The sequence below is a fragment of the Lemur catta genome, chromosome 1 (genome assembly GCF_020740605.2).
Source record: "Lemur catta isolate mLemCat1 chromosome 1, mLemCat1.pri, whole genome shotgun sequence".
Classification (NCBI taxonomy): Eukaryota; Metazoa; Chordata; class Mammalia; order Primates; family Lemuridae; genus Lemur; species Lemur catta.
This window is the reverse complement of record NC_059128.1, coordinates 142,819,460-142,843,443: the sequence shown is the minus strand read 5'-3', so window position 1 is coordinate 142,843,443 and position 23,984 is coordinate 142,819,460. Positions and strand designations below refer to the sequence as shown.

Genomic DNA, 23,984 nt, shown 5'->3' with positions numbered 1-23,984 from the left:
GCTCAAAATGGTGAGGGAGTCATCCAGAGCCTCCGCTGCCCAGCCCAGAGTCGGGAGCCCAGCGCAGGCTGTCTGATTTCAAAGCCAGGGCTCTTACGAAGCATCTTCCCCCTCCTTCTCCTGCTGCACCCCACATATCAGAAACCACCAGCACCCCGTTTCTCCACCTGCAGAATCCAAGGGTCACTTCAAGGCTGACCCATCTGTCTTTCCGTGTTGGTGAGCATTCAAACACTCCACAGCCAAAACCAGGCAAAGAGAAGACACAGGAGGCGGCTAAGACAGAGAGAGCGGAGTGGGCTGCGACCCCAGAACCTGTCTGCGAACCTGCGGGGAAGATGTCACCATGAAACTCAGTCCTGGCCCGAAGGAGGCAAGAGGCCTCCAAGAACAACCACTATTGAAAGATGGACGAGCCGTCTTGCTGAGCGAGTTGTTCCTTCACATCAGAAATATGTGATTCGAGGCTGAACCGTCAGAAACCGCCTGCTGCCACAGCGCCTGGGATGGGAGGCCTCAGAGCACCAGGTCACCACTACCCGCTAAGATTCAATGACACTGTCGCTTCAAATCAGGGGTGACCGGAGCCCAAATTTCTCAACTTCGACTTTGAGACCATTGGTCACAGTTCTTTATTCTTCATACAATTCTAATCTATGCTATTAGTATTTTACCAAAAATTGTGCTTCCACCAAACTGTCATTCATTACGAACTACATTTCCCAACATAACGGGCTCTATACTTCGGAGTACGCTCATTTATTCGGTCAAGCTAACCATGGGGACAGAGGGTGACACTGGACCCCCCCGGTGGGTGTCAGGAAGAACAGTCAGCCCTGTCACTCTGTGCTGGCCCAGGGAACACATGTTAAGAAGCATCCCAAACGTCAGCCCAGGGTGGGATTTAAAACAATCAAAATCTTTACGCCCGGCTCTGATGACTCTGTGCTGTTTCAACAAAGTCATGAACAAAATTTAGGGTTATCACAATACAGCCTCTTAAAATCTGTCACATATAACCCTTCCTGGAGTCTGTGTGCCCTAAGCAGCTGATTCTCCAAAGACATCTCAACGAGCAACAGATAAACACACACAATGTTTTATGAGGAGAGGTCTCATAAACCCAGTGCAAATATTTATAGGTAATTCATAAACCTCTTAAACCCATAAACCTTTTGCCAAGGAAACTCTGACAGTCTCCCCCGCCATCAGTGAACCAGCAGGGCGCCTTTCCCCATGACGTCATGAAAACCAACCGTGCAACGCGACGGAGGAAATTTCACAATTTAAAAGAAAACAGGCGTGTTCGTTAGCAGCCATCCAGCTTTGGAAAACAGAAAGCTATTTGTGGAACCAGCGTGTTTCGTAATAAACATAAAAAGCATACCTTACTAGAAGTCGGAGTACAAGCGAAGTCCCAGCGAACAATGGGATAAACAAGTGGCCCATACATCGTTTTTTTTTTTTTTTTTTTTTTTTTTTTTTTTAAGTAATAAAATCTTGAGTTTGTACAACTTTACAATCTGAAATGAGACTCACTTTACAAGGCTGAATATTAAAGCCTGTAGCCAGGACCCAGTAAAGGAACTGAGAATGGCAGATTGGGGATGAACCCAGTTCTTACTGAGCACATGCTTATGTGCTGGGCATTGTTTTAAATGTGGAAAGAGAAAGAAGACATTGAATCTTCCTTGTTTTAAATGCTGACAGTCACTTCTTACTGTCATAAGATTTAGAAACTAGTTCAATTGCAAGCATATATAAGCAACAGCATAGACAGAAAGGAACAGTCGCCCGCTGCTGACCTTAGACCTAAGCCCACAAATGCAAGACCACGCCACGGTGGGGGGACAGTCCTCCTGACACAAAGGTCCTCCTGGCTACCCCCACGACCCAGACGGCCAGACTTTTTCTAAAGGAAAAGGAAAAAAACACATACACACACACACACACACACACACACATAAAAATCAGCTAGCCAGGGGAAGCCGCAACTATTCAAAGAGGTTAGGAAAAAAAGGGAAGAGCGTTGAGCCACACAGAACTCATTCGCAACAAGAAGTTCCCGGGTCTGAGTTTTTCTAAGAAGAATGTTGACTCCTCTCCTTCCCAAATAGAAGAGCCTGCGGTTCTCCAGTTAATATAATCCCAACGCCAAAAAAAAAGAATCCAGCCCATGTTTCCAGCATAATTCTCTCTACGCAGAGGCTCGCCTCGCCTAAATGTGCGAGGCTGCTTCATCTACAGTCCTCATCAGGAAATGACACTTCTCAGGCCTGTAAAAACAGTGCCAAGGAGTCTGTGGAGCACTGCGTTCGCCTACTGTTCTGCTTGTTTTGATCACGGCCATTTAAGACTCAGAATCCCGGCCGTCCCAGAGCACTTTCTTCTCCGCCTACTCCACCTCCCTGTGTTCGTGTCAGGCACGTACTCGGCCCTTCTGGGAGGAGGCGGAATGTGATATTGTGCCCATTGCAGGACATGGGAGCCAGTGACTAATCCTGGCTATGATGTGAGCTTTCCTTAGGAAAAGAAGGGGAAAAACACCTGCAATCAGACACAGAGTCTGCAGTTTTCAGCTGAAGTTTTCCTTTCCGGGAATCCTCACGACAAGGAATCACAGCGGCTGGGGTTCAGGGTGGGGAGAAACAAACAACCCAAGAGAAAAACACCCTGGAGCAACCAGGTTAGGTTGTTCCATTCTTTGACCCCATGATTTTCTCAGAGAAGAGTGGTGGACACGTAAGTGGAGTCACTTGTTGGACAGATGCAGTGATGCATCAGGCAGCACGGGGACAGGGGACGGTGGAATGTAGGAAAGAACTGCAAAGAATCAGACTTGTGCCTCTGTCCCGTAGTATGTGTGTGTGCACACATGAGTGTGTGCATGTTGTGTGTGTGCGTCAGGATTTCCTGATGACTCGTCCCTGCACTGAAGGGGCAGTCTCCCCGGGTGTCTCAGGATGCCTGAGATTAAATCCTGCGTTTGACATACCACCCATTTCACCCATCTATAAATGAGGATAACAAAAGCAGCTACGTCAGTGCGTTGCGACAGGGTGAAGGGAGTTAACACAAGTAAAGGACTTGAAATTGTGATGCCTGCTGTGTTGTCTGAACACGTGCTCATATAGCCATCGTCCCTCATTCAACAGTCGATTTAGAACCAGCTGGAGAACACTGGACGTGCCTTCTCTGGAATATGGGACATGTAAACCCCCACCAGAAACTCTCACCAGGAAAAGACCCTGAGCACTAAGAATCTGTGCAGCCCCAAGCACGCCCCCATTGGTCCCAGAATAAAATATCCCCACAAGGGATTCCAGAACTGAAAACATCTTGTGTCTTAATACGTCAGAAAAAATAATAAAAAACTCCTTGAAGAATCATACCTGATTAATAGTTTCAATAGTCAAAATGAGATTTGAGTTTCTAGAATGAAGTCAGCCTCTGCACGCTCCCAAGTCGTAGACCCTGCTTTCCATTTATTTCTGCTTTAAAAGTGTCTGTCTTTGTAGCGTCATCTAAAACTCTCCTCCCTGCACGAGCATACACAGGGATTCCAAAGAGAAAGGGCAGATTAGCCCTCTTGGGGGGAAGGGGTGTGGGATCCGGGCCAATAGCTGAAAAACGTTAAGATAATTTAGAGCTATTGAGAAATACTATTTCTATTAAAGACCGGAACATCTTGTATGTTTTAGGCCATCCCCTGCCCCCCAAAACAAGGAACTAATCAAGAAGTGAGTCTACGCGGGCTTTCGGCACGGACTCCCCCAGCCGCGGACACAATGATTGTGACTCTAGACTTCCCACGCACACAATCAGCCTCAAGGAAATGTCAGTACAAATCATCTTCCTGACACCAGATTATCATTAATGAGTCTCAGCATCTACTTAAGCTAGAGAGATATATAGCAGCTGCATGAACATGAAAAGCCAACACACAGTTGGCTCTTGAAGCACTTTTGAAAACACACCACGGAGAATGATGCAATGACAGACTTCGCATGTGTGCAGATGATCTACTACAAAACGATGGTGACAGCTCGGGATCTCCAAACGTGGAAAAATAACGTCACTCGGCAAACAACAAAGGCTTTTTTAAAAAGACAAATCTGTACTTAAATAGAAGTAGAACAATGAGGATGAACCTTCAGTCTATGGGACTATGCTTTCTCGGAAAAGAATTTCCATATTTCTATCCAGCAGTAACGATTTGGCTCTACTTGAAGGAGAAGACGTTTCTTCGAATACACTGTACATGTAGAAAATCTTAACCTGGGACAGCTGAGCTGATTTTGAAACAGATGTTAACCTCTTTCAACATACTAAGGCATGCACTTATTTGAGGGTTTCCCAGGTGTTTTACAGATACAGATATAATTTAATAAACTTAATCGAACAAGTCCAATGCTATCAAGCGATCTGTAATCCTGTCACTGACTGGTCTCATCAAAATGTGAAGACAAACTCTGTAATTTCTTTAGACAGTGGTCAAGTCTCCCACCGAGTTAATGAGCAACGTTTTTTGCAGGAATTCACCCCAGCAAATGATTATGACTCAGACAACTAAACTGTCCTTATTTAATCTGTTGTTATGTACACATAAGGGCAATCCTTTTCTTAAAAAAAAAAAAAAAAAAAGTATTCTTTTTGAATAAACCCATCTATTGTGTAAACATTTAGAAAAAGATACATTTGTAAATTCATTAGTTAAATATTAACATTCAATGAAAGGCTGTGTTGCAGGGGGGGATTATTTTGTTTTTTCAGATTTTTTTGAAGGGAGAAACACTTTACTGAAGACCCCCACGACCTATCTTTCTTTCACATACAGACTTTTCCCAAAGATGTGCTCAACACTTTGCAAATGTCTTGTGTCTTTTAGGCAGACACAGTTCTCCTGTCTCTCCCCGGCACATGGGGGGAGAATTCTGTTTCCCTGTCTCCCTTGCTGTGGCATAAACGTATGACCAACTTCTGGTCAAGAGATGCTGGACAAAGACAGCCATTTGTCTCTTCTGAGCTAGAGCACCAAATGGCTGGCTCAAGACCTCCCGCTTTGCTTTTCCCGATCATGACACACCCGACCCTGCAGGACGGCACACAGTGAGGTCTGCTGGAGATGGTGTAATGATTTATAAATATTTACTGCTTTAAGCCACTGAGATTTTGAAGTGATGTGTCATCTCACTATAATTGAGCCTGCTATACTTAGTATAGGAATATTAATCTGACCCGAATCCTGCATTAACTTTAAAGCTGCTGTATGTAGCCTTTTAAATAGGACTACAGGCTGGGCTCGGGGGCTCACAACAGTAATCCCAGCACTCTGAGAGGCCAAGGTGGGAGAATCGCGTGAAGCCAGAAGTTCGAGACTAGCCTGGGCAACATAGCAAGACCCCATCTCTCCAAAAAATAAAAAAATTAGCTGAGCGTGGGGGTATGCACCTGTAGCCCAAGCTACTGGGGAGAATGAAGCAGGATCATTGATTGTTTGAGCCCAGAAGTTTGAGGTTACAGTGAGCTATGATGGTGCCACTGCATCCTAGCCTGGGTGACAGAGAGAGACCCTGATTTTAAAATAAATAAAGAAATAAATAAATAAAATGGACAGCAAATCCCAGGAACATGCAGAATGTGAGATCTAGGTAGAAATGTTGCCCCACTGTTTCCTGAACATTTTCAGAAAGATATTGGTCAATATATCAAAAAGCCAGGTGGATCTAGAAAACAAAACCCTACCTGAATCAAGGTCTCCATTTCCATTCGCTGAACCAAGATGCTTTTCCAAGGGTGAAGATGAAGGGTCTTGCATATTGGAAACTGACAAACCGCTCTCCATTCCTGATGAGTTTAAGTGTCCCCTTCTCTTAATTCATCCTGCAGGAAGAATTACCTAAGAGCAACCAAAAAGAAAGAAAGAAAGCAAACAAGTCAGAGCACTTTAATTACATGAATTACATTAACTTGTTTCGAAACTCTCTAAAAATGACGTGATCCTATCAGCGTTGCCACCGCTTCATTGCAACATTTAGGATGCAATGTAATGTTGATAAGAGAAAATACCAGGAATGAAGACTAAAGGGTGCACCTCTGTGCAAGGTCAACAACAAAGGTCGCAGCATGGCAAAACCATCAATTTTCTAGAGGTCATTATCACCAGTGAGATGGACACATTTTTCACCAACAAACAGAATCTATGCTTCTATTCCCAGTCCACGGTGGAAGCGTGGAGCGAGGCCCGCCTCTGCTTCAGTGCAGTGAAGCAGCAAACCCTCTAGGACCTCAGCATCACGCACGCCGGTACCGCACCACACGGCTCAGGAACAAAGACCTCCAGTGTCACACGATCTCTTAGCAAAGCCAGTCAAAGTATCGACATTTGCAAATAATGTGCTTTTTGCAAACTGGAAATAGGGACAAGACGTTCCCTATAAAAATACCACTGCCATTCCTCACTTGCCTTCTAATATGACAAAAAGAGGCAGAGTGAGAGCCCGTTGTCACGGAATCCTGCTGTCTAGTTCACTGACATCAGAGCCCAGAGACAGCAGGAGCAGCTGGAACCAACGTGGTGTTTTTAAATATCTCATTCATTCAATGCTCTCATTCATTTCATACGTAGACAGAATTTTAAACCAGCAACCGGTCAAGTAGAGATGAAGAAAAAAAAGAATACAGTGGATTATACCCTACCAATGGGATATTCCACGACTCACAAACTAGTAAAATATCTTTTAGGAACACTACACATTTCTTAAAATACACGCACATTAGGAGATTTTGTCAAAATTGAAGGCTCATACAAGTATGTATGAGCACTAATGAACACTCATTAGATATTAAACTAATTAAAAATTATTGGGGGCTTATTATGTATTTTGAATATCTCTAGACCAGCATTATCTAATGGAACTTTCTACACCTGCACAGTAACCACTAGCCACGTGTGGCTACTGAGCGCTTGAAATATAGCTAGCACAGCTGAGGATCTGCATTTTAATTTTAATGAATTTGAATTTAAATAGCCACATGTGCCCAGTAGCCACAGCACTGGACAGCCCCACTAGACCACTGCGCCCGTAAGCTGAATTTCAGAGTTTGGAACACGTCCTAAATAACCATCGATTCTTGGCTCTCTTAGAAGTTTTAATGTAATAATGTCAAGCTAGTTAAAAGAAAACACAGGAATTTTTAAACCTAAGAAACTTCATAAGGAGACTTAACAGTTTCCCCCTAATATTCCACAAATGACTCATGGCAAACTTCCTAACACAGCACAGGTTTTTATGGAATGTGCTGTGTTTTTATATAAATACGATTTCAAAGGAGAAGCAACCTTAGACGCTGTTATGGGTGTCATATTATTTCCTTTTTTCATTTATTTATAAATTCAAGAAAATCATTCCACCTCAAAAATGTCATCAGGTACAAAGATTTTCTGTAAAGGAAAAAAAAAAGGTCCATGGGTATAATTAGCTATTAATAAATCAGTTAAGTATCAGTGGCTTATATAACACTTATTAAAGGGGAAAAAGTTTGCTCAAGTCTCTATGGCTCCTCAAGGATTCCACTGTATCCACTTGCCTCTAACCAGAGGCTACAGGAAGGTAATCTGGGACTACAGAATAAGACTTCAGTTTAAATGCACCAAATCCATCACTTTAAGTAGAACTCAAGGGTGACAATACAAATACCGAAGAGCACACTCCCAAAGGCATAGCAGAGCGAAATCTCACACAACTCTGCAAGGACAAGTGACAACTCCACGCCGAGGCTTTATGTCCACCCAGGTGGCTGCAAAACTCACTTACTTTGGCAAATAACGTGTCACACATTGACTTTTTCAACAATGTCTACTTTTTTCTTCCTTCCCATAAAAGACAGGCATACTTTCAGGAGACATCCCAGAAAATAAAATCACAAAGGAATAAATTAAAATCACTGGTAATTCAAACACCCAGGGACCATTTTATATTTACAGTATCTTCTCCAGATATTAATAGTTTATCTCTGTGCATTTTTTTTCAGTTCATATAGAATTTAGAATTCTAACCCATTTCTCATTTTACATCACATAGAAAGCATTTTTCCCGCGTCATTAAGATTCATTGAAAACATGACTTGAAATGGGAGTGTAATTTTTATTATCAGGCGAATAAGGGAATTTATTTACCATGCCTCTACTGCCTAGCCTTCCTTGTAGCTAGCTGTGATCAAGTCACCAAATTCCAGCCAATGGGTGGTCTGCAAGATTAACATGTTCAATATAGCATGGAAGGGGCACCCTTCTGCCCATCACCCCCTGGATCTGGGATCGTGCAGACGACTGCCCCCAAGAATAGTAAGGCGGAAGATACAGGAAGCTTGGTTCTGGGTTCTGAGACTACAAGGCTGATGTCAGCTTCAGGCTGCAACATCAGAGGGAAGTAAGCTTCTCTCTCCTCTTGTGTTGACACCACTCCACCTCTGGGTCGCTGACACACAGCCAATCCCAAATCCTAGCAAATTATGCTCCTTTTTAATAATCTCATAATTAGGATGCTTGGATTGTTACTGCTATACTCAGTAGGTGCTCTACGTTTTTACCAAAAAGACTATCCATAGTGCAAAGTGTGGTCTTCAATTTGTTTTTTTAAAAAAAAATCACATTTCACATTAGTGTTGACCAAGGAGCTTAACCCATGAGGAAAATAAGTTCTGTAAAACAGGAATCCCCCAACTGTAGGGGGACCCAGTATAAGCCTAACCTCTAAAGGAAGAGAGGAGATCACATCACCTATGATTTCATCAAACTGCAGCGCTTCTCCAAGTTTAATGTGCAGAAGAATCACCGGGAGGACTTGTCAAAATGCAGATTCCTGGCCCCCACCCCCAGAGGATCCAATTCAGAAGATCTAGTCAATGCCCCATGATCTGTATTTTTAACAAGTCCCCAGGTGATGCTGACACTGCTGTCCAAGGACTACACTTTGAGAACCACTGCTCCATGAAAAGCCACACTCCCCCAACCCCTTCCTGACACTCTCATTTTTCTGGTAGATACGACAGCATTACTATGGCGCTGTCGACACGCCACAGCTGAGCCACATAGTATACTATGATGATCTTTTTCTTATACAACTTTTCCCTGTACTTAATAATAGTCTTGTTTTTTTTCCAGGTCGTGAGCTTTCTACATATTTATCATGGATACAGATCCAAATTTTCCAAAAACTCTCCATAAATTGAGGTATATAGGTATTTTATTAATTTCATCTCCAAGTAATGTCTACTAGGGTCTTCTTTTCTGCTCTCACCTAGACTAACTGCTTCTGTCCCTGGAACACAGGTGTTATCCTGAGACCTGGAGTCCCCTTCCTCTTTTATAGGATCTCGTCTTCTTCCCTTTTGGTGTCCTCCCTCCTATCGATGGAGCACATTCTCCAGTAGATTCCTAAGAAAGGATTTATGCGGAAAATTGGATGGCTGAAAATGTCTTTAATCTACTCTCATGTTTTAACCAACAGTTTAGGTGGGTAAAGAATTCTAAGTTGGAAAAACATCCTCCACCAGAATTGAGGGCTTCTCTCCATTGCTTTTGGGCTTCCGTTGTTGAGAAATCTGATACCATCCTAATTGAAGCATCTTTTAACATTCAGAAATCCAACAATGATGTGTCTAGTGGTAATCCGTGGGTTTCAGGGCACTGAGTGACGTCTTTCAAGATTGAAATTCATGTTCTTCGGTTCTAAGATATGTTCTTGAATTATTGCTAATTTCCTCTTCTCCATCTTCTCTTTCCTTCTGATAGACACTCCAATGCTGGACTTCCTTCATCTCCTTAATTTTCCCCTTTACCTTCTAACACTTCATTTTCTAATCTACCTTCTGGAATATTCCCTCAACTTTCTCTCTAGCTCTTCTGTTGAATGTTACATTTTAATTTCTAAAAGCTCTCTTTAATTCTCATGATATTCCCTTTTTTCATCCTATCCTGTTCTTGCTTCATGGATGCACAACCTTCTATTATATCCCTGAGACTATGAATGATGTTTTTTTTTAAAGATTTTCTTCTCTCCTTCATAGAAGTTACTTTTCTCTCTTAGTTAGTTTTGGTTTCTACTTTTCACATTCACTGTTTCCCTCTGTAGTCTGGGAATACTTTGCTATTTGTTCATGTTTCAGAGTGGGGAATTAAAAGGCTGATGATGGACTAGTATCTTCAAGCACTTGGTGGAAGTTGTTTATTATAGGAATCACTGCAGAGAGACCTGCTTGGTCATCCAGGGAGGAAACCCCAATGTTAGTGACTTTAAGTCTTTGCTCTTAGTTTGGTCAAATGACACAAAGGACTCTCCCACATTCCGGTACAAACGGGCTTAGTGTTTCCCCGTCACTGGTTCAGAATCAAGCATCCCAAAGAGACAGAATCAGTTTCTTTCCTGAGATTAGGCAAACGTGGGCTAGAATGAAGATGATCTTCCTGTTAGATTCAAATTCAAAGCAATACAGATGAGTCCAGCTCCAATTTCAGATTTCCAGGCATAAATCTATTAATTCTCTTCTTCCTTTAAACTAGTTCTAATATACTAGTCTTTCATCTTCATTTTGTCTTATTAGACACAGTAAATGTTAAACTATCACTGTGCAACTGGAACTATCCAAACTCAGATGAAAAAGTGAGACTTTCCACTGCAGCAACAAAGCTACCTAAGCATTAGGAATCATTCTCATCTCCATGCACCAACGCATTCCCCGCCCCCAGGCTCCCTACCCAGGAAGGGCTCTCTGGAGTTAGAGCCCCTGATGACGACCTTCCAAACTGATCTGCCTTCACGTAGTTTGAGAAAATCGCATTTTTACTAATAACATACTCAATTTCAAGCTTGCTACCCTGCAACAGGAAAAGGTTTTCAGTTGTTTGGTATTTCTTTACGAGACTCAGAAAAGATAACACGCCCCAGATCGAAAATAAAACGCAAAGGTCTAAACGAAAAGCTTGTGAAATTCCAGACACGCTGTAGGCAACCCTTGAAAAATCTAGCATGTCTAAATCACAGAGAAAGCTGTTTCATTTCACACTCCAGGAATTTCAAAATGAGCACAGGCATCTAAGCTAAGACCTTTCAAAATATTTCAATCAAAATGAGAAAAATTTCAAAAGGGTTCTTCTGAAGGCTCTACAAGCAAATTTGGGACCCAAACTCGGGCTCTGAAAATCATGGCTTCTGTGTTCCTAAGAAGCCACATGCAAATAACAGCCTGGAATCGGAGGAGTATCTGGAAGAACCACGTCTGCAAATGGCTTTGAAGATGAAAAGCGGCGTTAAGTGCCAAGGCCAGCTTCCTCTCTATTTATCCTCACGCTGTCGCCCAGATCACTGTGCTAATAATGCCTGTCGAAGTATATGTCTTCCCCACGCTCACCAGCCAACTCTCAGCCTCTCTAAGAAGAGACAGGCCCTGCCTCCTTCCACCATCAAGGGAGATGAACTGATTATCCGGGGCAGAAGGTTCAGGGAATCTTGCCATTCACCGTATGCTCAGAGCTCGATTTACCTTGATTGGGACGGCAATTTACTCACCATTTTCCAACCAGGCTTCGTTGGTTTTCACTCAAAATGGACTGAAATCTGACACAAATTGCTGCCCCGGCCTCAGAAATGCTAATTTTTTTACAATCAGATTCACAGGAAATAAGTAAGATATGTTGGGGGCTTACAGGCGATTAAGGGGTAAATACCAGGGCTGGTGGCAGCCTCCTGGTCCCACAATGGTATTCTATGTCTCCTAATTCACGGTTTTCTCTGTCACCTCTCAACCTCCCAGTCAAATAGCATATATTACATTAGTTTAAGGACAGTGAAATCAGTTGTTCAAAAACGTGCAAAACAAGAAAAGACAAGAGCCGTCCACGTTACTTGCTCAAGAGAAGAAAAAATTCAAAATGCACCATCTTGAAAGGACATTTATTTACTATTTGCCTACAAATTATTTATTTGCTATAAAGAAGGATGAGGTTGCAACATCCAACCAACTACTACTACTACATAGCAGGTCTTTGCATCAAGGTAGCAAGATAGGATTTCTTCTAACATAAATTAACATCCAAGCCACAAATGGCAACAGCATCCTTAGGTTAAGCAAATGGCTGAGCCTGCTCAAGGGGCTTTATTAAAAAATCAAGAGCTTTCAAATTAGCACAGACGTAGTCACACTTGGTTTGGACAGCTTGGACAAACCCCAAAGATCGAATTCCCCCAATCACTACAAATACTAAGATGAATAAATTAAAGCATCAACCCAAGTTTGTAATGAAGCTAAGGAAACGTCACAGTCTACATTAGATTTGTGCCTCCCATTATATATATATATGCATATAAATCATTTTAGGTAAACTAGACCATGTATTATATATACAGTTACGAGAACTCAAAAAGTAACTTCCAAGGCAGCCTTCTGTAAGCTCCACATGCATCAATAATGCCTAGCAATCGGTGCCTAATTTTCTGAGTGCATTTTATGAATTGATCACTTCAAGCCAGAGGCACAGGAATAATGCTTGAGAGATGCCACAAAGTTCAAAGAACCTGAAGAAAGTCTCTCCCTCCGCAGTCAACCAAAACACCAGCAATGAGTAGCACCAGCACCAAGGTGACAGCAGCCACAGGGCAGTCCGCACCTGCAGAGCCCTGCAATCTAACCGGGGGTCCTACCGCAACTGTAGGGCGTTTCAGGTATTTATTTTTAAGCAATTGATGTATCCCTAAAATTAGGCATACATCGAATTTTATAAATTATATCATTTAAATGCATGAAAGAAGTTTACTCTTTACTGGAGGCTGACTGAAAATCATTATGCAAAGTCAATAAAAATACCCTAACTCACTCTGGTTGGTAAAGAACTTGGAAAACGTAAAGGACTCTGCAGGGCACTACTGGAGACAGGGTTGATAGAGGAATATCACTTTCCATGCACCTAAGTATGCTCCTGGCCTTTGACCACCCCAATGAACACTGTTCGCAGCTGTAAAACAGAGGGATAGTTCTAGAAGCTTCCTCACTCTCACCTCTCACTCAAGCATGTAAGGAAACGTGGCGTGCTTTACCTTCCTCATTAAAACCAAGTGGATGTGGTAGGATGAGATGACATAGCATCTGCTAGGATGGGAAAGAGACTCCAAGAACAGACTGCTCACCATGGTCAGAGCTGGGTCACAGAAGTTTTCACGGAAAAGGTGGGTTTGGGCCAGGCCTCAGGAAAACAGCAAAGCTTGCACAGGCAAGAGAAGTCAGGGGTCCTTCAGGCCAAGGATCCCAGGCTGGGCAAGGGGCCGACAGGCTGAGGTGCCAGAGCCTGTTCAGGGAAACAGGCAGAACCACCCGACAGATACAAGGTGGCCGGTTGACACAGGGCCCGGCAGGCTACTCAAAGACTTATTCTGATCAACTGCACAAAGCCACAACAGTTCACAGTGATAGAGGGATGAAAGGGGAACCTGTCCTCAGGTTCAGACATCTGCAGGGTAACCATCTCAGGATCAACCCTGGTCTTCCCCCCAAATACCTCCTTCCTAAGATCCTTCTTTCTCCCCAGCACTACCCTTGGGAAGGCAAACCCAGTTCCTTCCCAGCAGGGACGCATGCAAACACCACCACCATAACGCAACTTCAATTTCGGGAGTGTGCCATCGTACTGTGCCATCGTGCCATCGCTCTACCCCTCCCGCAACACTCCATTCCGTGCATTTCTCCAAGCTCTTCGCAGAAGCAATGCGTCTCTTTCCAAAAGAGTACCAACAGCAGGGCTGTTTAGAACCATCTCCTACGAATGTCTGCCTTTGTTAATGGAAGAACTCCAACCTAAGCCACGCATCGATTGGTACCATTTATATCCAGTGACAGGTCCCCTTTGCTGTTGCACATGCCCAGGGAGTGGCTCTGTTTAGTACACACGCAAGATGTCTACTACTGAGTATAGAACATTAAAAAAACAAAAAAAAAGCCCATCTGGAGAGAAACATCCTTTTCAATCTGGAGATGGGAAAGAGGAAAAATGACTGCCAACACAAACGCTTCCTCTGCAACTGTGAAGTGTGTACCTTGCAAAATGGTCAGATTTTTCTCTAACAAAAAGATGGTGTATTTGCCACAAAGCTTAGGTAAACATGCCTTTCCCTCTTTAAAATATGTTTTTAAGATATGTTTGTACCTAGCAAGAATTCTATTCTGCCATCTATCACAGGAAAAATCCAACAGAGGTGAGGTTGAAGATTAAAGAGATTTAGCCCAGAGTCACACAAAAAGCCCTGAACCAGGAATAAGGTTTCTGAAATCCCAGAACTTGGTTCACTCTAACCATCAGACTATGGTTTATTTACCCCATATTTAGTATACTTTCTAAAAATAATGCCAGCTATGAAAATTCTGCCACTTCAACCTAGCAAAATTTGACTTTTTCTTTGGTGCATTAAAAGAAGTGAAATTAGGCCGGGCGAGGTGGCTCACGCCTATAATCCTAGCACTCTGGGAGGCCGAGGTGGGAGGATCGCTCGAGGTCAGGAGTTCGAGACCAGCCTAAGCAAGAGCGAGACCCCGTCTGTACTGAAAAATAGAAAGAAATGATTTGGACAGCTAAAAATACATATAGAAAAAATTAGCCGGGCATGGTGGCGCATGCCTGTATTCCCAGCTACTCGAGAGGCTGAGGCAGGAGGATCGCTTGAGCCCAGGAGTTTGAAGTTGCTGTGAGCTAGGCTGACACCACGGCACTCTAGCCGGGGCAACAGAGTGAGACTCTGTCTCAAAAAAAAAAAAAAAAGAAACAGTGAAATTAACTTCCACTCACCTAAAGGCCTTTTGATCCACCAGCTCCCTGGCCCAAGGCCCACAGTACCCGGGAGGGGGTTGACAACCAGCTGATGAGGCCACAGAAAGGCCGGCCTAGGACTGTGTTTACCTGAGACTCACAGAAAGAGCAGCTTATGGTTTTTGTCTGCAGTTTTCTACATGAAAAATAAAAATCTAATTACAGACTAAAAACTGAAGTTGACCCTAAAAGACTATTTTTACCAGTGGCCAACACTATTTAGAAAGGGAAATTCTAGCTCTCTTTCTCCAGCTTCCAACAGTGTCTTTTGGATTTCTACTCTATACTTCTCCCCAGACTTGCAGACTTATTTAAAACCTATTCTCACCTACATTAGTGAGGGAGAAAACTGGTTTATATTAAAACCAATTATCTTCTAATCAAGATGAAATGTCAACACTTTTGAAATCTGTAATGGTCAATTCGGACAACAGTAAACAACATTCTATTCTAACCCGGGGACATGGAGCATTTTCACTTACACACTTAAAAACAGTGATTTAAGCTTCATTCAAAAGCTCTGTTCTGCCATGATCATATGAACTAAATGCAAAAAGAAAATGCTCTAGTCTGGCTCCATTTAAAAATTAACTACCAAAAACAAACCAACCCTATTTGCATGACCTTGTATAACCTCTCTAAAGACTCAACTTCCTTATCAATAAAATAAACAGAACAGCACTCACCTATTAAAATCAAATAAGCCAATGGTTTAAAGGGCTAGCAAAATGTCTCACACACAGTAAGCAAGTAAGAGGCGGTCATGGCAATCTCAAGACGACGTAAGACTAGAGTTCAAGCCCTAGCGCTCTCTTCGTAGCTGTCACTCTGGCTGAATTACTCCAGCTGTCTGAATCCTGTCTCCTCTGCAAAATGAGGATCACAAAACTCAACTTAGATTAAATATAACTAATAAAGCAATAAGAATGGCTGGCAAACAGGAGATGTTTACATAAGCAGGCATTATTTTTACTTTCAATAGCATTATATTTGGGGCTGGGCACAGTGGCTCACGCCTGCTCACGCCTGTAATCCTAGCACTCTGGGAGGCCGAGACGGGAGGATCACTTGAGGCCAGAGTTTGAGACCAGCCTGAGGCAGAGCGAGACCCCACCTCTCCTAAAAATAGAAAAAATTAGCCAGGCACGGTGGTGTGCACCCTTGCCTGTACTCCCAGCTACTCAGTCAGCTGAGGCAGGAGGATCGCTTGAGCCCAGGAGATGGAGGTTGCAGTGAGCTATGATGATGCCACTACACCTAGCCCAGGTGACAGAGCGCGATTCTGTCTCAAAAAAAAAAAAAATAGTATTTGGAGGAGTGGAACTGGAATGTTCCTAACACAATGAAATGACAACTGTTTGAGATGACGGACATCCCAATTACCCTGATTAGATCATTACTCATCCATCATATGGTTATAACAAAATATCACAGGTGCCCCCATAAATATGTACAACTATCATGTATCCATAAAAATTTAAAATAAAAAAAATATTTGGAGTAAATGGATACTTTCAAATCAGATTAATCCACAATGCTTTTACTGTTAATGTCTAGACCTACGGATCTAAATGCTCTGTTTTAAAAAGAGCACCTTGTAGGTGCTTATTTAAATTACATTTAAAGTGAGACATTGTAGGAACTTGTACTTGGAATTTCAGACTCTTGCATTATATCTTAAAGTGATTCAATTCGTTTATCAGTTTTGATTGAAATGGGGGGAAAAAACAACTTGCCAAATTTAGCAGGAAGCAGAGAAGGTATACACTTTAACATCTTTTTATACTCTTTTTTCTTGGCCAATACAACTGCAGGGAAAAATTCACAGTATAAAAACCCGTTTCCTCTTCCTGGATCCCACCACACCGTGCCCACAACTCTGCGCCTGTCTCTGCTCTAGTCACAACAGCTGACATTATTTGCCCTACTTTGCAGAATTCACCAAGTGCTTTAACAAGCCCTGGATGTTTCAAAATGTATCATGTTTGTTTTTCAGCAAAACACAAAGGAATGAAACAGACAAGCACAAGGGAGTCCTTCTTCAATCAGTGTTAGAAACATCTCTCTGATCACATGAATGGAAGCCTACAGGTGTCATCTCATCAATTACACTAGGTACCCTCACCATCAGTGTAGGCTTGAAACACTATTACCTTTTTAAAATTCACCACCGGCCAAGCAGATGGGAAGTAGTGCTGCCGCATCTTTCCATCAGAACAGTGCTGAACTGACCATGCAAAGCTAAGAATCGTACTTGGTAATCTTACTTGAAATCATTTGACATTCCTTGTTATACTGAAAGTTCCAAGCAGAGTGTCTTCCCTCAATTACAGCACAGGGTCCTGCCTATTAAACATCTTGTTTACACTGACTTAAACACAGCCAGCACTTGTTTTTAGCCAACAAGATCATTTTGCTTAGGAATTGCCCCAGGAAATTTTTAGTCTTACAAAGAGAGGCAGTGTGGTCCCATGGCCATACCTAAAGACAGGCAGTATGGAGAGCACGGAGCTCCACACAGACTTTTTCACTCACTGGCTGCCAGAAGAGGCTGCCGTCATCCACCCACATCATAAACCTCAGCCGGTGAGATCCGACACCCCCCGCATCTGGGATGGTGGGACACAGAGTGCTACTTGGAATGGTCTCATCTAATCCTAGGAATTACCAGAGCAAAACCAAGTCATGTATCTCTTCCCAGCTTGTATTCAAAGACACCCTGATCTGGCCCAGCCCATGCCAAACTGGGGAGATCTGTGAAGGCTACCCGTGTACATGCCTCCAATTTTCTGTGTCACTCACCTTTTCCAGAGCTCCTACGAAAACATGACCCCACGTAGGGTTTAAATCACTTAACAGAAACAGCACTGTACTTCTGCAGAGTTAATAACACCTCACCAGCTGCTTCCACAACTGTCACCTAAGGCCAGTGGTGCTTTCACTACACTTTGGGGAAGTGAATCTGAAACGTCAATCACGTCGGCCTATCTGCACAGATGTACTGAATCATGGATTTCTTTTTCATCCCAGACAGAAGCAGAGAGATCTCTGAGCGAGATTCCAGTCCAACATCCTTATTTTGTAGGTAAAGTAGCTGAGGCTAAGAAAGATGACACTTGTCCCAGATCACACAGCCACACAGACTATCTCTGAAACCAGAAGCCCGGCTTCCGGATTCCTCCCTCTCTGTCTGGAATGTTCCTTACAAGCGAGGGTTGACAGAGGCCGACCACCAAACTGAATGCACGCGTTGACTTTGTGGTTTGTTGTGACAAGTGTAATTTCCCCAAATTTGTTGTTGTTGTTGTTGAATAGGTACAATAAGCTGCTGCCGAGGCAATGTAGATGTCAGAATGGTTAGAAAAACCACAAAATGTGTCCTGAATTACACATCCCAATGTCATCATGCTACAAAAACTTTTATGAGTTCTTATTTTAGAGCAGGGTAAAAGCTCCTTATGACCACTGTACACTGTTACATGAACTCCACAAGTTCCAAACAGTGAAACACAAAGAGAAATGTTGTCCAAATCTAGTACACTAGAACTAGAAGTTATTTAAATCCCACAGTAAATTTGTTCAAATTATTAAAAAAAAAAAACCTTTTACTCTGATATCCTGACCAAAAAAAAAAAAAAAAAACTTTTAGGCTTAAGTGTAGGCCCTGGAGAGTTTGAATTTTGCTTGTATGGACTTAGAGCCCAAGAGCATCCTGTATCAATTAAATGGAATCCCATATACTTACTGCTCAGAGCAATGTGCCCATCACTCCATATCACTCCTCAAATTTGGGAGTCTTTGGGGGGCGCTAGTGAAAAACTATCATCTCAGCTAGAGCAAGCAGAAATGGGATTTGGCAAATGTTGAGTACTCCCAGGAAAGCCTTACGATAAAAAGAAAACAGGGAGAACTCAGGAACCTACTCTGGCTTTTTTAAAATAAGAATCAGGAAGCTAGGTATTTATGACTAGCAAGGTTAAAATAAAAATTAGTCCATAATGTCTGTAAGAACACACGAAGAGGAAAAACTCTCCCACCATTGGTGAAATGCATCTCCCAGCCAGATGGCCTGTCTGAGGTTCAGGGTAGGGGTGTCCTAATGGGAAATGGGAAATACTCAGTTCTCACCTCAGCAGGTCTCAGCTGGCACTTCTAGAGCAACGCAACTCAAAACAAGGGTGGTGGGTCACTCTTTCCTCCAGGATGGGGGCTGCAGAGAGACCTCCTGCGCCTGGGGCGTGTTTTCTTTAATATTGGCCCAGGAACGGGTCCTGCACAGCACGAAGTTTGGTGAGGCCTGGGGGGGCAGGGGTGGGGGTGGGGGATGCGTGGGTGTCTCCAGCCCTCTTACAGGCATGGGGGTTGGTCCCAGCAAGAGCTGAGATAAAGATCTGAGACAGTATTTACTTGTGAAAGGGAGAGAGCAGAGTGTGTGCACATTTAATGCTTACTAGGGGAAAAGTAGCAGATCTCCTATCTCCAAAGAGAGCCCAGCCAACAACTCCTTCGGATCACCAAGGCCTCTCCCTTCCCCCACCCCCTTTACCCGCGCTCTCTGCCTCCACAGGAAACCAGGCCTCCGAGGCCCAATTTCAGCCTGTTTTCGCTTTTCGTCCGACCTGGTGGAACCCGGATCCATTCCCTCGGTGTAGACACGTCATTGGGTCCCCCAGGTCCCTTGGCCACGCTGCAAGGACGGAAGGGTGAAGGAGAGTGGTGGGCAGCGGCGATGGACCCGGATCTGAGAGGGGTCGGCCCTTTTCAAAAGTGGTTTCCCACCAGTCGGCTCAGGATCGGCAATGGCAGCGCCACTGTAGCCCCCAAGGACGCAGCGCGCAGCCCGGGAGCCCCAAATCCCGCGCGGCGCGGCGAGGTCCAGGGACGCCGGGGCGGGCGACAAGTCCAGGCCGCCACACCATGGGAGAACGAACGTCGCCTGGCCTTCTCGGAATCCCGCATAACTCCAGAAACCCCCAGATCCTGAAAATTCCGAAAGCGAAACTGTGAGCTGGTCTCCAGAACTTTGGAAACGGTCGCTCAGGCTCCCCGGCGTGGTCTCAGGACTCCCGGACACCACAAACGCCACCAAGGACGAGTATCAGTGTCAGTGGCCATCGCTGGGTACGGCCACCATCCGCGACCCTCAGATTCCCCTCAGCTTTTCACGTGTAAAGGTCCCCGGTCCCCTGGCGCGTGCGCCCCGGCCCCCGGTGCCGGGGCAGTAGTTGGCCCGGCTCCTGCCTGGTCTCGGTTCCTCCCTCCCCCCTACAAAAAAGGAAAACTTGGATCCTGCGAGAAGGAGGATCCCGTGGAATGTCCTTTGTAATCGACTGTACATTCGCTTCCACGGCACAGCCCCGTACAAAATCGGGGGGTTCGGGGCGCTGAAGTGGATTGTGCGCTTGTCAGCGGCGACGTCAGGAGGACGAGGGGAGGGGTTCGCCGCTGAAACTGGATTTCACCAGCACAGAGCCATTTTAGGCTGGTCTCCACCTCGGCTGAGCCCACGGGAGAGCTGTCCCTAGGAGGACGCGCCGAGGCGCGGGCTGGAAGGACCGGGGACGCGCCGCGCGCTCGGCCCGGGGTGGAGTGGGGCACGAGATGCGTGGTGGCCGGAGCATCCCCCATCACGCAGCCTCCCAGGAGGGACGAAAAACCTGCCACGGGGTCTCCAGCCCCGGTGCCTGCGCCCTCCACCCACCCACGGTCCACCCGCGAAGGGGCGGCCCCTCCGACAGCGCGGCGCGGGTCTGAGTGACCCTATAGAGCCCCCCTCCGGCAAACGCCGGGCACCACGTTGCAGCGCTAACTTCGGACCCGGCCAACACTATCTTTTTAAACCCTACTATTTAAAAACGTCTCCGGGGACTTGGCCGCTGCGCGAACAGGCTGGAGAGTCCCGAGGAGGTCGCCGGGACCTGCCCTCGCCAGCCCCAGGGACCGCGCGCGGCTGCCGCGTGGCCCCCGCTTTCCTGGGTCTCTCCGCTCGGCCGCCGCGTCTTGGCCACGGGCGACCTCTGTCGGGGCCCCTGCTCCCGGCGGAGCTACGTTCCCGCATTCCAGTGGCTCTCCTCTGAGCTCGGATTCGCTTGCTTTCCCTCGGGCTCCTCTAACTGGCTCCGATTTCGTCTCCAAACTCCACTCCCACATCCTCCTGGGCCCACGATGCGGGCCTTTCCGAGGCAGTTCGCCACCCACTACACCCCCCAAGGGGACAGCCCTGCCCGCGCGCCCTCCACGCAGAGGACGCCCCTCTCGGATGCAGCCCCCGGGGTCGGTGCCCAACCGGAGCAAGGGACAATTTCTTCCCAGAACGCTTTCCCCATCCCCCACCTTCGCCAGAGCGCGAAACCCAAAAGCGGCCGCGGGGGCAACTCCTCGTCTCCACCCTAAGTGCCGCCCGGATCCGCGCGCCCCCGCCCTTCTGCCCCTCCACTTTCATCCTCCCGCGCCTCGGCCCCGCACCTCCCACCCCGGCGCGGCGCTAAGTGCAGCGCGCCCCCGGCACGCACAAAACCCCACTGGCGTCTGCAGCCGACTGCACCCGACACCCTGGACAGTTAATCCTTTTAGCAAGCACCTCCTCGCTCAACCCGCTCCGGGCTTCACCCGCACGGGGTTCAGCACACGGAAGGGGAGCACGAGCTCGTCTCCTGGACAGCCGAAATCAGTCACTCCCCTGCCCTCCCGTATTTGCACCACGTGTCAGCAGTTTGTCACGTCAAATCAAGGCAGGGTCTGGGTTCCGAGACGCACGCACACACATTCGGGGCGTATCTCTCTGACACCCCCTCCCGCAACGGCACAGCCAGGCCTGCACGCGGACCCACGGGCGCGCACGGCGGTCGCGCTTGGCCGCCTCGGTCCCGGCTGGCGGCGCCCTCCTACCCCTGGCCCCTCCAGCAATGGACTTGACACGCTGACTCCAACCACGGGAAAAACTGGGGCGGCCCATTCCCTCCCTTTTTGCCCACTTAATTCGCTAACGCGTTTCCTGGGGTAGCCAAAGAGACTCGAAACTAAGCGGCGGAAACTCTGGTTGGGTTTTTTCCCACCTCAAAACCTCTCAGTTTGTAAAAGCCACCTTGGCCCGCCATGTTGAAACCGGCCCGGTGTCTGAGCACCCCGTCCCCGCGGCTGCGGCGCCCCCAGGAAGACACCAGCCCCCAGCGGGCTCGGGACGCGCGTCCGGCCGCCGCGAACCCGCCACTTCCCACCCCCAGGGTCCCCCCTTTCCCGGCTAATCCGCTCCCGCCGCCCCGGGTCACAATCCATAAATACATCTCCCAGCTCACCCAGCTGCTTTTTGGCGGATTTCAGCAACACACACACACACACGCACATTAAAAAATAAACTCCAGGGCCAGATCAGGTTAGCGATTTTGCAAAAGGGGTCGGATGAAAGGAGACAAGAAAGCCCCAAGTGACAGGATATTACTTTAAGAGAGAAAAAAAAATGAACAAAAAGATCATCCTCGCTGGAGCACGCTCCGAAACTACTAGTGACAATTTGATTTCAGCTGCACAGGCAGACGTTTCCACAGGGGCGGTTCGGAGGTTTGTGCGATTTCTGACCCCCCAGCTGGTCTCCAGGCCCCCTTTCCCACGACCTTATTCTCCCCCCACCCCCATTCTCCCTCCCAACCTCCCCCCCGCACACACACCAAAAGAAAGAGGAGACCCCAGCGCGGAGGAGACGCGGGAGCGCGGGGCAGGCAGCCGGGGAGGCTGCGTCGCCAAAACGAGCGCACGAGGAGGAGGGTGGGCTGCGGGAGGGTGGGTCGCACCGGAGGCGGGGGGCACTTTGCAACTCCGGACCGACTCCCGCACGGCCGGGCCTTCCGCGGACGCGAGACGCTGGAGACGGGGTCGGAGAAGCCAAAAATGACAACCCGGAGCGCGCAGCGGAGTTTGGGGCTTCGCTCAAGTGCTGTCGCTTTCTTCTCCCGCCCCTGTCGTGGGCTCCGCTCCCCACCTCCCCACTTCCCCCAGACCCCCGCCGTCCCCGCCACCGCGGCTCGGCCGGGCTTCCTTTTTCACTAAGCTGAAAAAAAGACGCTGACCGGCGCACTCAACCTGCGGGCCGGAGGTCCACTCGCGGGCCGGGCTGAGCGCCGGGACAGCGGCCGGCGCGGCTCCTACCTGGGGAAGTTTGTGCCGCCCTCGGCGTGGACCCGGGCCCCGGGCGCCGCCGGGGAGGGCGCCGGCCTCGCTCTGTCGCCGCCCGCGCCGGCCCGCGCCCGCCCGCCCGCGCCCGATCGCCGCTCCCCGCCCGCCACCTCCTCGCGCGCCCGCTCCGGTCCTCCGGCTCCACTACAGCCTCATTCCAATATGGCATCCTCTCTGTGCGCATGCCCGGCTCGCTCTCTCTCTTTTTTTTTTTTTTTTTTTTAAGATTTTTTTTTTTTTTTTTTTTTTTTTTTTTTTTTTTTGTACCGCGAACTCCTTCAACGACCTTTTCCAGCGCTTGCAAAATTTCTTAAGCCAATTAGCCTGCGGGACGTGGTCGACTCCTTCCTCCGCCTGCGCCGCGACGCCCCCGGCGTCCAGGGACACGGACGCCCCCCACCCCGGCCTAGTCCACGCCCACGCGGCCCCCTCCCTGCCCCGCTCCTCGTCCTCCCTTCCCGGAGCTCCCTCAACGCGCGATCCGCGGAAAGTTCTCACCGCAGGGGTTTCTGCACGCCCGTCTGCGGGGCCAGCCGGGCACACTCCACACCTCCCCGGCGCTGCGCGTTTCCGCGGTGCGAAGCCCTCGGCCCACCAAGTGCACAAACTTAGCTTTTATCCGCCCAGAAGCATTAAGAGCGCAGAGAAATTGATCCCAAGAGCAACCTTGGCCCCGCCCACTCCGCCCCACCCCGCACTGAAATTGAGCCATTCAATGAAGATTTGAACATTTCCTGGCCCCTTGGGGAGGGCGGAGGGGTCGGGAGAGGTGTGCTTGGGACCGTACTCGGAGGGGCAGGAAATTAGGTCGGGGCTGCCCGGAACGGCCGCCGGCTTCGAGATGCCGAGCCGGGCGGGACAGAAGTAACCGTGCTCGCCACGGCGTCTCGTGGGGCACCGGGCCGGGACCGGTTCTCACGGGGCATGTCCGAGCCCAAGAAAAGCGCGGCCCCCGGCGATC

General features: G+C 47.2%; 1 protein-coding gene across 1 annotated transcript in view; it reads right to left on the bottom strand.

The window, feature by feature from the left end:
* SFMBT2 (Scm like with four mbt domains 2) overlaps positions 1 to 23,663 on the bottom strand; it is a 149,863-nt gene extending 126,200 nt beyond the window's left edge. Inside the window, exons 1-2 of the mRNA XM_045536215.1 lie at positions 23,522 to 23,663; positions 5,746 to 5,899 (exon numbers count right to left, since the gene is read on the bottom strand). Of these exons, the coding sequence (XP_045392171.1) occupies positions 5,746 to 5,845 (100 nt within the window). The 5' untranslated portion in view covers positions 5,846 to 5,899; positions 23,522 to 23,663. The remainder of the gene's footprint in view (positions 1 to 5,745; positions 5,900 to 23,521) is intronic.
* Between the last annotated feature and the right edge of the window lie 321 nt (positions 23,664 to 23,984).